Genomic DNA, 15,104 nt, shown 5'->3' with positions numbered 1-15,104 from the left:
TGGATAGTCCAATATTGGTTAAGCTCATCATAATTCAATCCATCCTCAATTAGTTTCAGTTCCCTTTCTTCCTTTAGCGTCATATGGCCTTTCAGAGAACACTTGCCACAACGACACCCTCCACACTTCGGAGAGCATGCTATACCTAGTTCTTCACTCATGAAAAAGCATTCCATCATTCTACCAATATTTATCTTGGATTTTTGAATTTTGATTTTGGATTTATTTTTTATTTATTTTTTTATTTTTTTATTATTAAAGTTTGGCATATGAGTGTTCCGATCTTATCAGACTGGCAGAGAACCAGGAAATATGATATAATAAAAAATGATGCCCATGTAAACCAACAAGTTAGATTTCATGAATCTCATGAGACTCGTCATACATATTGCACAATTTCAATTAAAATTTATTATGTAAAAGAAAAAAGAAATGATGAGAAATTAATTTTACATAAACTTCTTTTGTTTCATATTTAGATAAAGACCATGTAGTTGTATAAATCCTCCATAGCACAAGATCAAGACCAAAATTAGAGGAGCATATAGAAATCCTGAAGTTCATTCAGAAACGCAAAAAATAATGGAAAAATTGTTTGTATGATAGGGTCTTAAGTATCTGGTGGTCAGTATTGTTTGTCAAGTACTGTAAAACTGTATGGGTAATTCAAACCCAATTCTTTTCAGGTGATACTCGCCTAGGACTGCTATGGACATGTGAGACTTTATATAACAGATCTCAGGTAAGTATTTATTTTTTCATTAACAAAATTTAGGATTTTTGTTCTATGAATTGATTATGATATACAAGATTAGAGCTTGTGTTATTTGGTTAATTTTGTAGGATATCTTAATTTTTATTTGCGTCTTTTACAGGTCTGCTATGCACCGTCTCTTGGAGGAGCATGGCTGGTGACTCTAGGATGTGTACTCTTGGGGTGTGTGTGTGTCACTGCAACCATCGTTCTGCTGGCTCTCTCACACTGTCGAATCAGTCTCTATATCATGGCCTATGCCCGTTGGGTTGGCTTCACTGCTAGTAAGTGTGGAATGGCATAAAAATGTCATGTCTGGATTCACTGATTTTTGAGGTAGAGTCATTCACTCCTTCTTGCGAAAAATATTTGAACATTTTAGAATGAATATTTTGAGAATGAAACACCGTACAAGTATATGTAAGTATTAAAAAATATATATTTATTCCTCTGTCCAGTGGTGCTGTTCTGTCTGGCTGCGGTTGTTTTTCCAATGGGATTTTATGTTGAAGAGATTGGTGGAGAACCATATCAACTCCCAAACAGTTTCCAGGTGAGTTTGGAATAGTTTTTAGTTTGGAAATCTTACATTTTGATAAAATTTTAAAAGATGAATGAACAGAACATTTATGTAAGTGAAAATTTTTAATATCATGTCATAACTTTTTCTCCTCCAGGTTGGATATTCATACATATTTTTCGTGCTAGCTCTTTGGATGACAGTGGTTTCGGAGCTTTTTGCTGGAAAAGTCTGCCTACCCAATTTTTAATTCATATGCATATTGAAAATTGGTGGACAATGAGCTTTGTACGACAAACTTTTTTCTTGTCAGAGACAGTGAAGAAAAAATGAATTTCCAATTGATTTCCAAAACCCAAACAAGTTGGAGATGTATAGAGTTTAGTGGATGTTTTTTTTTCTTTTCTTCTTCCTCTTCTTCTTCTTCTTCTTTTTCTACTCCTTAGAAAAAAGAAGTTCAATTACCTGTCGCAGTTTATGTTCCATTGGGGTGTTGATTGAAGGGCAGATGGTGCCAAAGTTTAATGTTACTGTTAATGTTGTTATGGTTAACAATACTGTAGGAGGTGAGATGGGGAAGAAAATGCCGTAGGCAAATTTTTTTTTTTAGGATAGCATTATTTGAATAATCTAATCACTCCAGCACTATTAATTTTTATGGTGTGTAGTCACTCTTGCTCTTCAAAATAACTCCTGTTTATTGCAACACGTTCAGACTATGTTTAAAACTGTAACAAATGCATCAAACTCTGTTGTAACAATTTATGTAATAGCTACAACTCCTTATACAAATATTATATTGTTTGTTAGTAAGATTATAGTTAATGTTACTTCTAATTCCTTTTTTCTTTGTAAATATTCTTTACATGACAAGTACCTGTGAATATTTATTATTATTAATATTATTATTGTAATTATACTAACTTTTTGATATCTGAAATGATTAAGCACAAATAGGAGAAATTTGTGATACTTTGTTAGACTCTAAGTTCATATTTCATTCCACTTTCTCAGAGATCTGATTTCATAGTTCTTTTTTCTTATTCCAAATTTGTAAATTTTTAAGTTGGTGAATATGTGTTTTTCTATGTGTGCTAGGCTGTTCTGCTTCCTGTCTTATTGTCCAATAAGTAGCACCCATGTCATGTCCAATGTGATTTTAGTTTGTTAATTTTGTATATACACAGATGACTCCACAAGAGTTTAGTCACCATATCACAGAATGATATATTTGTGTTTAATTGAATGTATTTATCTGTATATTGATATAGATATAGGAATGCATATAAGTATATGATAATAAATAAAGAGAAGTACAATATTTTTTTATATCCTTTAAAAGTGTGGAAATTACATTGCATCCTTGGGTCAAGCAATACATTTCTAGTTGACAGATCTTGTTAGTAAATGTTTTGTGAATTCCAAATAGGTATCATCCAATTGCCAGTCTTTAGTGTCAACAGATTTTAGGTAAATCAAAAAGGCGGGTTCAGATTCTTTTTTATTTATCCATAAAAAAGTAGAACTTGTAGAGAAAGGTACATATGGGCTTTTGCATCAGGTTCAGCTGTATAAAGGCAGATCAATGAAAAAGAATGAGACAAAGATTTGAATTTAAACTTGGATTCAAATTTCCATCCTATAGCTGTGGTTATAAGGCAAAAATTAAAATATCATTCGAAACCATATTGGTATTTTGCTATATATACATACAGAATAAGTATATTGTAATAAGATAAAATTATCTATATTTGTCAGAAACAATTCAGTCACATATAAAATATTGATGACAGAATCTTTATATTATAAATTATTTTCTACAATTTTTCTTTTATAAACATTTTATTTGACTAAACTGAGCAGTACATATATGTATATACATATATGCATAGCCACTTCACATTTCCTATAAAGAGAAAATGTGAAGTGCAGTGCATAATATAAATCTCACCAAAAACCTCACCTGGCAAAAATCTAGTCTAGTATCACAATATTGCTAATATAAGTATCCAAAATGTGGCATTAAAAGCATATCTAAATATACATATACTGTATAAGTGCACATAAAATCTCAAACTATCCGTTAACACCTTGAGACGTAAGTCATTCCATAAAATACCCACTCAATAAGTCTCTCTCTCATAAATACTTTCTAAAAAAGACATTCACATTCATAATCACATTCAAAATAGGGACTCTGACAAGGAGTAATATACAACCTACATAGTAGAGAAGTTAAATAAAGTAATATGGGTTTTACCCTATGCTTCATATAACAAAAGTAAAATGACAATGGTGACGAGAAGGTAGGAACTCGGGAAAACAGAGGGAACCCCTCCTCTCTGTGTGAGAGAATCATTTTCAACTTCATTCTCCTTTGATGGACGCCATGGGACAGTTGCTATGGGTTTCACAGGACTTGCTGTTGGATTTGCTTGTCCTGTGTGATGATATATTGTGAATACATAGTCATAGTATAATCATAAAATGAAATATTGGTATGATATTATGATGAAATATGGGTATGCCTCTAAATATAAGTTCAATTATATAACCAAAACCTGGTATGATTGTATGGCAAAATATAAGCATAATGATGTGATAAAGATCCTAACTATAAGATATTTTGTAATATGACTATCAACAACATTAAGGAACGGTAAAGAACATGTACCTTTGTTCTCCTGAATCTTTGTATTCTTGTTTGGAACTGATGGTACTGCTATATTGGTGTCAATCTTATACACCTCAGTGTCTTTTTCTGCTAGAGTACACTGTTGTTCGTCTCTATGAAGCGGTATGAAGTTTGGATACTTGACCTTCTTTGGTAACTGGAAAGAAATAAGTTGAGTTTTTTTTAATCTCCTCAAATACCATTTTTAGCACAGATGTTACATATACACAGTATCAAGAAATGACAACCTTTAGCACTGAGTTACAAACAAACTTCCTATGTTCTACCTATGTTTATTCTACACTATAAAATAAATTACCCTAAAAGGCCTTAAATCTGTCAGCCTTTCCACACATGTTTTAGATTTTGCATTGATTAGGATCATCTAAAATCCCAAGTCAAACTCTTAATCCCTACCCACCGAATAAAATAGATATACAAAATATGTGAAAAAAATACACAAACAAATGTTTCCGCACTTACCCTATCTATAATAATCCTGCCATGATTTTCACATGAAGGTTCGTGTTGCCCATAAACAATCATTTCCTGCAAGGTGGAGATCATGCGTGTGTCCTGCCAGGTAGCTTTATCATGCAAGATATCGTAAAAAGATGTGTTGAAGTAGCCTGGGGATGAATACTTTTATTAGCCATTTGTGATGGATGTAAGATTAATGTTTTTATATTAATATATTTTTATATATAATAATAGAATACTTTTATTTGGGACTTATCATGAGAAAATTGACACTGAAGATAAATGTAAATAAGGTGTTTTTTTTTACATGTTTACTGGTTTTGATGAAAGTAATTTTTTCTATATGTTGTTTTGTAATCATTACTATCATGAACTTCAGCAATAATTCTTAAACAGATTCATTTTCATCTGTAGCTCTCCAAAATGTTCAAGCTATATGAACAAGATTTGTAAAGAATTCATTATAGTTCCTAACTACCATAACTTATAAGCTTTCCAATTTTTCTCTCTTACGTTGAGGGGCTTTTGCAATGATGTAACGGTAGATGTTTCCGAGGTGGATGTCTACAGGCTCGTTCACTCTGTCCTTCATTCTTGTTAGGGAGGAATTTTCAACCTCCTCGTTGATGAATTCCTCACTGATGGACATGAAAGTGTGGTTGGGAATTTTAAGTGTGGGATATACAAGGGAAAAGGAACTAGAAGCATTATGTATGAGTACAATTTTGGTAGTTTTTGAATTATCAGTATATATCAGTCTTACAACTAAATGCATGTAATAAAAAAAAACTTTACTATTCCAGAAAAAAAGCAACCTTTTTAAAAAATGAAATGAAAATTGATATTCACCTGAAACTCTGGTCATTGAATATATTCCTGAAAAGAAGACATTTTAAAACTATATGTAGCAGCTGCAATATATTGTAATTTTTAAAATAGTACAATACATCACTATTAACAAACTTTTTCAAACAATATCTAAGTTTAAAAATCCACATAATATAATACATTTCCATACTCACATAAAAAAACACCCTGAAAATAATCTTAATAGTCATCATATCAACAAATTTCCATAGAATCATATTCTCTAAGAAATAAATCCCAATCCAGCCTAGGCAATATCAACAAATATGTCTTTACTTACATATCATTATCAAAGAGATCCTGAATGCCGAATGTATCAAAGACGAGAGCCATGTCAGGTCGTGAGTAACAGCCCGACAAATTCACTCTTGGGTAATACGTTAGGAAAGCCAGACACATCTCGTCTTCAGTACTGAATCCACCCTTGGAAAGTTGAAGATTTATTAGTATAGATTGTAATACAGTAGAATGAAGAGTAAAGTAATATATAATAGTGATTTGATATTTAGCCTTTCATACAATAAGTGAGGGCAGGTGTGGGTGGGTATGTGGGTGTGGGTGTACAAGTGTGGCTAAAGATGTATGTTGTCAGTGTGAATGTGGGTGTAGCTGTGTGTGTGATTGTCCGTACACTTGTGTGACATTATAATATAAAAGTTCTCTCTGTATTTCAAATATGTTTACATTTCAAAGTAAAACAGCTAGCATGTGTACATTGTCAACTATGCATGTCAACATTACACAATCATACATTTAAAAACAACTACACAGCAATAAGAGCAGTCACTTACAAATGTTGGCATTTTTCTCTTGGTGGAGTCGTAGCCACACTTGACTATTAAAGAGTCTCCAGGCATGACTTTCATTTCTTCCTTCAGTACCCGAGCTTGCTGGTAATTGAAATCATAGGACATATCTGTGTGTATGGAAAAATACCTCTTCTTATTCGTTCTTGAAAGAAAAATGAACTTACACATAAAGAAAAAACAACAGTAAATGTACCAAGTGGAAAAATGATGTATATTTTAAAAATCATCTGGCTGTCCATTTCTCCTTACTCTAACAACTGTCTTTTTTTTTAATGTGGGAGGTGCAACCAAATGTCATACATACACTGAAGAAAATGAATAATAGTCAATCTCTTTTATATATATACACATATTGATCTATATATCTATTTGGCAGATATGCATTTATTTCTGTGTATATGCATGTCCATACAATGAATATTCATTGGGTCGGGACTCACACAATTCTAACAAACCCATTGTAAAGCTTGAAAAATATTTCCAATTAAAAAAAAAATTGTTTTGATATAATATTCCAGATATAAATATGATAAAACCACTATCCAAATAAAATAGAATGCAAAAAACATAGAGAAGCACAAGAAATAAATAAAGAAAATAAAACACCAAATAACTTTGAAATCAAAAAGCAACTACAACAACTCAAACCAGAAAAGAAAAACAAAAATAACCAAACCCGGGAACCTACGAACAGACAACCATCCCAGAATATCAGATCACAATCAGAAGAAAATAACTCAGAAAGCTATGCACAAAAGCTAACACAACCACAAAGCCTAACCTTAGGTCAAAAACGCCTTCAAAACCAAAAGAACAAACTCCAACAAGACCTAGATCTGAAAAAACAAACAAAAACCAAAGAAATACATCTCCTAAAAGATATAACAAAACTTCAAGTGATGAAAACAAAACTATAACAAACTCAGAACAAAGAGATGTTACTAATTCCCCAACCACATGGTCACTACCTACCCGAATACAGTACAAAGAAAACAAAAATAACAACAAAGAAGATGAAAATGATAACTTTCCATGAATGTGGAGGGTTAATTTTAGGCATTAGGAAAGATGTGCAATTTAAAAAACTAAATTTAAATGATATGTACCAACATAGGATAGAAATCCTAGGTGTAAAAGTCCCATATAAAGAAAAATGGCTAAATATGTTATTAATATATAATCCTTGTAATAATATTAGAGAAGAAGAATTTCAATACTATTATGATCAACTACAAGACCCAAAATTAATAATAGGCAACTTCAATGCACATCATCCAAATTGGAACACAAATAACAATAAATTAAATAATGTAACAGGAAAAAGTTTAGTCAAATTGATAAGCAAAATAATATTATACTCCTAACACCAAAAGGACAAATAACCAGAGTAGACCCAATAACTAATAAAGAATCTACATTAGACCTGGTTTTGGGATCACCGACGATAAATCATTTTGAAATTACAACAGGCCCACACCTAGCTAGCGACCACCTTCCAATAATCGTAAAAGAAGACAATTATCAAATAAACTCAATTAACTTAGAAAGAAAGTGGAATTTCACAGAAGGATGGCAGAGATACATTTCAGAACTAAACAAAATAAATGTAGATATAGAGACGATAAAAATACTGTTAGAACTGTTAAAAAAAACGTGAGAGAAATTTTTCAACTACAATAGTAAAACAATAAATAATAAACCAAATAGACCATGGTGGAATAGCAAATGTAATGAAATAATAAAAAGAAGAAATAAGGCATATAATAAATGGAGGAAAAGACCAAGCATAGAGAACAGACTAAATTATAAAAAACTAGTAACAGAAGCAAAACATGTCATAGAAATGGAAAAAAGGAATTCATGGGAAAAATTTTGCGTCTCTATAGACTTTAAAACCCCCACAAAAAAAATATGGAATTTCATAAAAAAACACAACAGGAAAAATAACAAAAAGTAACTACCCCCTGATAAATAATAATTTCCCAGTCACCCAAATATCAAAAAACTAGAACTATTTAGGAAAGAATATGAAAACATAACCAGTAGACAAACAGAAAAACTATTAACAAGAACAGAAAAAGAAGATATATTAAATAGTAACAATGAGGATGATATAAATAAAGACATAACATTAGAAGAATTAGCATACGCTATAAGGAATACAAAAAATGGGAAAGCATATGGGCCAGATTGTATAACATATGAATTCTACAAAAATGCCCCCCCCTAAAATAATAGAAATAATTTTAACAAACTTTAATAAATATTGGGAATTAGGAAATTACCCAGAAGAACTAAAAACAGCAATAATTAATCCAATTTACAAATCAGATAAAGACCCATCCAAAACCAACTCATATAGATTTATTAGTAGAACACCATGCATAGGCAAAATTTTTGAAAACATAATTACAAGAAGATTAAACTGGTGGATTGAGAAAAATAAGCTAGATGAAGACCTAATAGGCTTTAGACATAATCGAAACACAATAGATGCAATACAGATAATCGAAATGAAAATCAGAGAAGCAATTAAAGAAAAAAAATATGCCCTAATAACATGTCTCGATATAGAAAAAGTAAATCATGAAACTATCCTTATAAAAGCAAAACACATAGGATTAAGCGGCAAAATAATAAGATGGATAAACAATTTCCTATGCAATAGAACTTTTCAAATTAAAATCGGAGGAAAAAAATCAGCTCTCGGAAAAATATTAAATGGAGTCCCACAAGGATCTCCAATCAGCCCAACCTTATTTAACTTAGTAATGTCAGACATAAAACTCCCAAAAGAAACTGATAAAGTAATCTATGCTGATGATATAACCCTAATAACATCAAACGAGAATCTAGTAGAAGCAAAAAATAATTTAGAACAAAGTCTAAACAAAATAAAAGAATGGGCAGAGAAATGGAAACTTAAAATAAATCCAACCAAGAGTAAAGTAATGTGCTTCACAAATAAAAAACTAGAACAAAATCGAATAATAAAAATAGGAAACGAAGAACTAGGATGCACAAATAATCATAAGATATTAGGTATGATATTCGATGCCCCCAAATTAACATGGAAAAAACACGTCGAATATGTAAAAACAAAATCGGTGAATAGGATGAATATTATGAAAAAATTAACCTCACTGAGTTGGGGAGCAAACAGAGAGACATTGACAAAATTCTTTAATATATATATAAAACCGATTATAGAATACGGAGTAACAATATATAGTGGAACAAACAAAAATGAATCTAAAAAATTAGAACAAATTCAAAACTATGCACTAAGAATTGCCACAGGATCCCTCAGATCAACTCCAATAATAGCACTGCAAACTTTAACAAATCAAATGCCAATAACAAATAGGATAAAAGAATTAGAATGCATTCAATTGATTAAAAATTCAGAAAAAGAAAACCATCTACCAATAAAACAATTATCCATAAAATGCATAGAAAACTTCAAACTGAACAAAGACAAAAAAACACATCTATATAAAGTTATAGAAACATGTAAGAAATGGAAAGTAAAACTAAAAGTAGACACAGTCCCTAATATTTCCCCAATCCCTCCATGGTTTGACATCATAAAAGACATAGAAACAAACCATGGAAAACATGAATAAAAACACACCATTATGGGTCAGAGCCAAAAACAGAGGTAAATCTAAGTAAGACAGCCGCGCCTATTTGTTTGTTTTTCTCCTATCCCCTTCAATCTTGGGTGACCCGTGGAGAATTAGGGGTTGTAGGTGGGTGGGTGGGGGGGGGGCACACACGGAAGAAATAGTGAATACGAACGAGATTCCGGCGCCGCTGCTGGATGCGCCGGTGTCAATGTTGCCGAAATCCCGACGAAATTTCTTTATGTAACCTAACCTAACCAACCTAACCCAACCCAAGCTAAGCTAACCAACCTAAGCTAAGCTAAGCTAAGCTAACCAACCTAAGCTAAGCTAAGCTAAGCTAACCAACCTAAGCTAAGCTAAGCTAAGCTAAGCTAAGCTAACCAACCTAAGCTAGGCTAAGCTAAGCTAACCAACCTAAGCTAAGCTAAGCTAACCAACCTAAGCTAAGCTAAGCTAAGCTAAGCTAAGCTAACCCAACCCAACCTTCCAAACCCCCTTATTTTCTATATTGCAGAAAGCTCAACTGCATTGTTTTCATTCAAGACAGTCCGAGACAACGATGTTTGTTTTTAGAGGCAACTTTTGAATTTCAATTAAAACGCAACCAGTGAGGTCCCTCACAATTTTATTAACTTCCCCGACATGTACGAACTCTAGTCAATAATTCTGTTATACGTTCCTTTGTATATACTGTGCGGATGTCTAAATTAGTATTGCCAAAACAGAGAAATGGATACATGCATCGCACAAAAATTAACCAAACATACAAGACAGCGCCTGGCGAACGTTGGGTTTAAAAGTAAAGCCTCACTCACTTACATTACTTGCAGAATTGTGTACACACAATTTCTGCGGTAGGGGCCACCCACCACAGCCGCCGAGCTGGAAAAAAGGGTGTGAAACATGCTTCCTCCGTGGCAGCTGGATCGCTTGCTTGTAGGCCTATCTAATATTTCATTGATATGTGTTTTTTTACGTAGTTTTTACATTTTTGTCGGATAAATTCAAATCGGGAGAGCGAGGGAGATCCTTGTCGCTTAGTCGCGACAAGGACAAGATACAGATAGAAACAATACATGGCATAACAAACATGTAAACAAATGTTTTTGACGAATTTATTTTACAGAGAATCAATCGTACAACAATAACAATAATAATGAGTACTTTGTATGTCCTTTTTTTTCGTATTCTTTCGTGTTTTTATCACTATGTATTATTTACTTTCACGCTGTACTATTTTATTTACAAGATGCAGATATAAACAATCAATACATGGCATAATAAACATGTAAACAAATGTTTTTGACAAATTTATTATTAAAAAAATCGTACAACAATAACTATAATAATGAGTACTTTGTATTTGTTTTTTTTTTCGTATTCTTTCGTGTTTTTATCACTATGTATTATTTATTTCACGTTGTACTATTTTATTTACATTGTTTAATGATAAGAGAGAGAAAGAAAGAGAACCCCAACAAACACATAAGTTCGCTACCGAGCTGATGTGGAGGAGTAATAAAACTCATACGACATGACACGTCAAATTTATTTGATTGCATTTTTTTCACTAATACTTCAGACAAGTATGCCGTCGGGTGAAGTGAAGAGTATAATACAAGTCTCTCACTCGGAGGTGAGAGGTTAGACCCATGCCTTAACCGGGACCGAGCGCGATGAGGCCGGGCGCCCTTGCCTCGGAGTGAAGCTGGGTAAAGGGAAGACGAAGCAAAAATAAGGGTAAGGCCAAAGACAGAGGGAGGGGGAAGACAGCGGGGAAGACATTGTCGTTCAGTACTTCGGCGCAGAAGGCATCCGACGCACTATTTTGTTGAGGAAGATAATCAAGTCTTATAAGGGCAAACCCATCAAGAAACCCGACAAGGGGTAGGGCGGGAAACCCGACAAGGGGTAGGGCGGGAAACCCGACAAGGGGTAGGGCGGGAAACCCGACAAGGGGTAGGGCGGGAAACCCGACAAGGGGTAGGGCGGGAAACCCGACAAGGAGTAGGGCGGGAAACCGGACAAGGGGTCAAATATCACTTGGGAAGCCGGGGGATGGATAGCTCTTCTTCTAGAGAATACTATTTTTGTAGCTGTGGTTGTCTACCTAATATTCAATCCTGAAATCCTTTTGCGGTGCATTGCAAAACTTGGACATAAATTGACCGCATTAGAAAAATCGAGACCCTTCTCTTCTTCTTCTCCATCGGCAGCTTCCTCCTCATCCTAGGCCGACGAATCAGAGGACACTAGTCCTCTTACTGGAACGGCCGAATCGGCCGAAACAGGCGGTTCTCCTGCTTCGTCCTCATCCTAGGCGTCCGGATCGACAGCTTCCTCCTCATCCTAGGCCAACGAATCAGAGGACACTAGTCCTCTTACTGGAGCGGCCGAATCGGCCGAAACAGGCGGTTCTCCTGCTTCGTCCTCATCCTAGGCGTCCGGATCGACAGCTTCCTCCTCATCCTAGGCCGACGAATCAGAGGACACTAGTCCTCTTACTGGAACGGCCGAATCGGCCGAAACAGGCGGTTCTCCTGCTTCGTCCTCATCCTAGGCGTCCGGATCGACAGCTTCCTCCTCATCCTAGGCCGACGAATCAGGCGGTTCGACGGCTTCCTCCTCATCCTAGTCATCCAAGACGTCCAAGAAACCTGCCAAGACGACCAAGGAACCTGCCAAGACGACCAAGGAACCTGCCAAGACGACCAAGGAACCTGCCAAGACGACCAAGGAACCTGCCAAGTCGGCCAAGGAACCTGCCAAGACGACCAAGGAACCTACCAAGACGACCAAGGAACCTGCCAAGACGACCAAGAAAGCTGCCAAGTCGGCCAAGGAACCTGCCAAGACGACCAAGGAACCTGCCAAGACGACCAAGGAACCTGCCAAGACGACCAAGGAACCTGCCAAGACGACCAAGGAACCTGCCAAGACGACCAAGGAACCTGCCAAGACGACCAAGGAACCTGCCAAGACGACCAAGAAAGCTGCCAAGTCGGCCAAGGAACCTGCCAAGACGACCAAGCAACCTACCAAGACGACCAAGAAAGCTGCCAAGTCGGCCAAGAAACCTACCAAGACGACCAAGGAACCTGCCAAGACGACCAAGGAACCTGCCAAGTCGGCCAAGGAACCTGCCAAGACGACCAAGGAACCTACCAAGACGACCAAGGAACCTGCCAAGACGACCAAGAAACCTGCCAAGTCGGCCAAGGAACCTAGCAAGACGACCAAGGAACCTACCAAGACGACCAAGGAACCTGCCAAGACGACCAAGAAAGCTGCCAAGTCGGCCAAGGAACCTACCAAGACGACCAAGGAACCTACCAAGACGACCAAGGAACCTGCCAAGACGACCAAGAAAGCTGCCAAGGAACCTGCCAAGACGACCAAGGAACCTGCCAAGACGACCAAAAAAGCTGCCAAGTCGGCCAAGGAACCTGCCAAGACGACCAAGGAACCTGCCAAGACGACCAAGGAACCTGCCAAGACGACCAAGGAACCTGCCAAGACGACCAAGGAACCTGCCAAGACGACCAAGGAACCTGCCAAGACGACCAAGGAACCTGCCAAGACGACCAAGGAACCTGCCAAGTCGGCCAAGAAACCTGCCAAGTCGGCCAAGAAACCTGCCAAGTCGGCCAAGGAACCTGCCAAGTCGGCCTAGAAACCTGCCAAGTCGGCCAAGAAACCTGACAAGTCGGCCAAGAAACCTGCCAAGACGAAGGAGGCAAAGAAAAAGAGGAAAAATAAAGATTGACGAAGAAAAAGAAAACGAAGTGCATGGCAATTATAATGATTGATGATGATAATGATTGATAATGATAATGATTGATGATGATAATGATTGATAATGATAATGATTGATGATGATAATGATTGATAATGATAATGATTGATGATGATAATGATTGATAATGATAATGATTGATGATGATAATGATAATGATTGATGATGATAATGATTGATAATGATAATAATGATTGTAAAGGAATCAAGGATTCCTGTCTGATATTTATATATAGAATTTAGATCAAGAATTTATTTGATTTAATGTATTAACAGGGTCTCGGCGTCCAAGGGCTGGCAGGGCCAGCCACACTGTAAATCAACTATTTATACTATTAATAATGTATTGTTCAGATGTTAGAGCATATGTTAATAACAAAGTTGTGTCTTTTACGTGATATATAACTTGAAATTATGTGATATAAGTAAGTGCCATTCCTATTGTACTCTTATATTTTTACCAAGCTTTATTTCAGTTATTTACCAAAGAATAATGTTTTGTTTCCTTTTCATTTAATGAAAGTATCTAGTCTTTAGTTATTGATCTTTTATAAAGTGCCTTAATTAACTCAGGAAATGTCATAAGATAGTATAAGGAATAAGAAGTCATTTGTTTGTTTAATGTTTATATGTATGCTAGTCTTGCAGTATTTTTATTATTTTCTATTGATTTGTTCTTAATATTTCTATCTCATATTGTACTCTCTCTCTCTCTCTCTCTCTCTTTCTCCTTTTCTCTACGTCTCCATTTTCTATCCTCGTTTTCTCCCCTCATCCCTCTTTTCGTCTCTTTCCATCCTCTCTCCTTCTTCCTTACTTCCTTATATCTCAATTTCCCTCTTTCTCCTTCTCTCCGTGCTTTTCTCTCTTCCTCCATTTTTTCGTTTTATCCTTTCACCCTTTCTCCTTTTCCCTCTCTTCCTTCTATCCTCTTACCCTCTCTCTTTCTTCCTTCGTGATATTTGTATGATTCATTTACTTTATTTGTGTACAACTTTTTATTTCCAAAACTGTGAAGATTTATTTTCTTACAGCTTTTCACCCTTTTGTTCACATTTTCTTTATAACTGTGAAGAGGCGCTGGTCGAGAATCCAAACGTTGTTTTTCTTTTTTTCTCTCTCCCTCCTTTTTTCTCTTTCGCGGCTCTTTCTCTCTCTCTTTCTCTTTTGTTCCTCCCTCTCTCTTGTCCCTCCCTACACCCCTTCCTCCTTTCTCCCTCGGTTTCTTAGTCTCTCTCCTGTCAGAAAATCAGAGAGAGAGAGAGAGAGACAGGCAGAGACATGGAAAAAAAAGACGGAGATAGGCAGAGAAATAGAGAAAGATAACTAAATAGATAGACAGAGAGAGATGTGAAACTGGCAGATGGTTCACTTATTACGTGAGATCGATGTCAGCAAATTCGCTCTCAAACTGTTTCAAGCATTCAAAGATCTACCCAAATTTGTACAAGACATCAACCGAAATGCTGATAAGTGTTGAGAGAAAATAAAGGAATTCAGAAATTATCGCAATAAAAATCTAAGACGTTACAAGCAAAACAAAAGAAAAAAAGGAAAATAAAGAAAAATAAAGAA

The 15,104-nt window shown here is 35.5% G+C and overlaps 2 protein-coding genes across 4 annotated transcripts; one reads left to right on the top strand and one right to left on the bottom strand.

The window, feature by feature from the left end:
- Window positions 1–686: 686 nt before the first annotated feature.
- LOC113809630 (modulator of smoothened protein) lies at window positions 687–2,593 on the top strand (the record flags this gene model as incomplete). Its single annotated transcript, XM_070124747.1, is given in 4 exon segments — window positions 687–742; window positions 876–1,038; window positions 1,213–1,307; window positions 1,432–2,593. Coding segments are annotated over 4 exon segments (407 nt in total), but the record flags the coding sequence as incomplete, so codon positions are not given.
- Window positions 2,594–2,762: 169 nt separating this feature from the next.
- LOC113809643 (MOXD1 homolog 1) lies at window positions 2,763–10,803 on the bottom strand. Of its 3 annotated transcripts, none has more exons than XM_070124731.1 (8): window positions 10,501–10,803; window positions 6,087–6,211; window positions 5,576–5,718; window positions 5,278–5,304; window positions 4,942–5,066; window positions 4,432–4,577; window positions 3,949–4,105; window positions 2,763–3,714 (listed from the first exon to the last, which is right to left on the bottom strand). In XM_070124731.1, exons 2-8 carry the CDS (start codon window positions 6,207–6,209, stop codon window positions 3,536–3,538), a joined length of 900 nt encoding a protein of 299 aa, XP_069980832.1. In that variant the 5' UTR covers window positions 6,210–6,211; window positions 10,501–10,803; the 3' UTR covers window positions 2,763–3,535. The 3 variants fall into 3 exon arrangements, with proteins under 3 accessions (XP_069980832.1, XP_069980838.1, XP_069980827.1); XM_070124737.1 differs by having other exon boundaries at window positions 10,549–10,803; XM_070124726.1 differs by having other exon boundaries at window positions 10,553–10,803.
- Between the last annotated feature and the right edge of the window lie 4,301 nt (window positions 10,804–15,104).

The sequence above is a fragment of the Penaeus vannamei genome, chromosome 1 (genome assembly GCF_042767895.1).
Source record: "Penaeus vannamei isolate JL-2024 chromosome 1, ASM4276789v1, whole genome shotgun sequence".
NCBI classification, from domain to species: Eukaryota; Metazoa; Arthropoda; class Malacostraca; order Decapoda; family Penaeidae; genus Penaeus; species Penaeus vannamei.
This window is presented reverse-complemented; position numbering and strand designations above follow the sequence as displayed.

Excerpts from the sequence above, each read along its gene's own strand:
- LOC113809643 (XM_070124731.1), bottom strand. The coding sequence starts at position 6,209 with ATGTCCTATGATTTCAATTACCAGCAAGCTCGGGTACTGAAGGAAGAA. Across the intron at positions 5,719-6,086 it reads AGAGAAAAATGCCAACATTT|GGTGGATTCAGTACTGAAGA; the intron begins GTAAGTGACTGC and ends CAACTTTCCAAG. Across the intron at positions 4,578-4,941 it reads CATTGCAAAAGCCCCTCAAC|GCTACTTCAACACATCTTTT; the intron begins GTAAGAGAGAAA and ends ATTCATCCCCAG.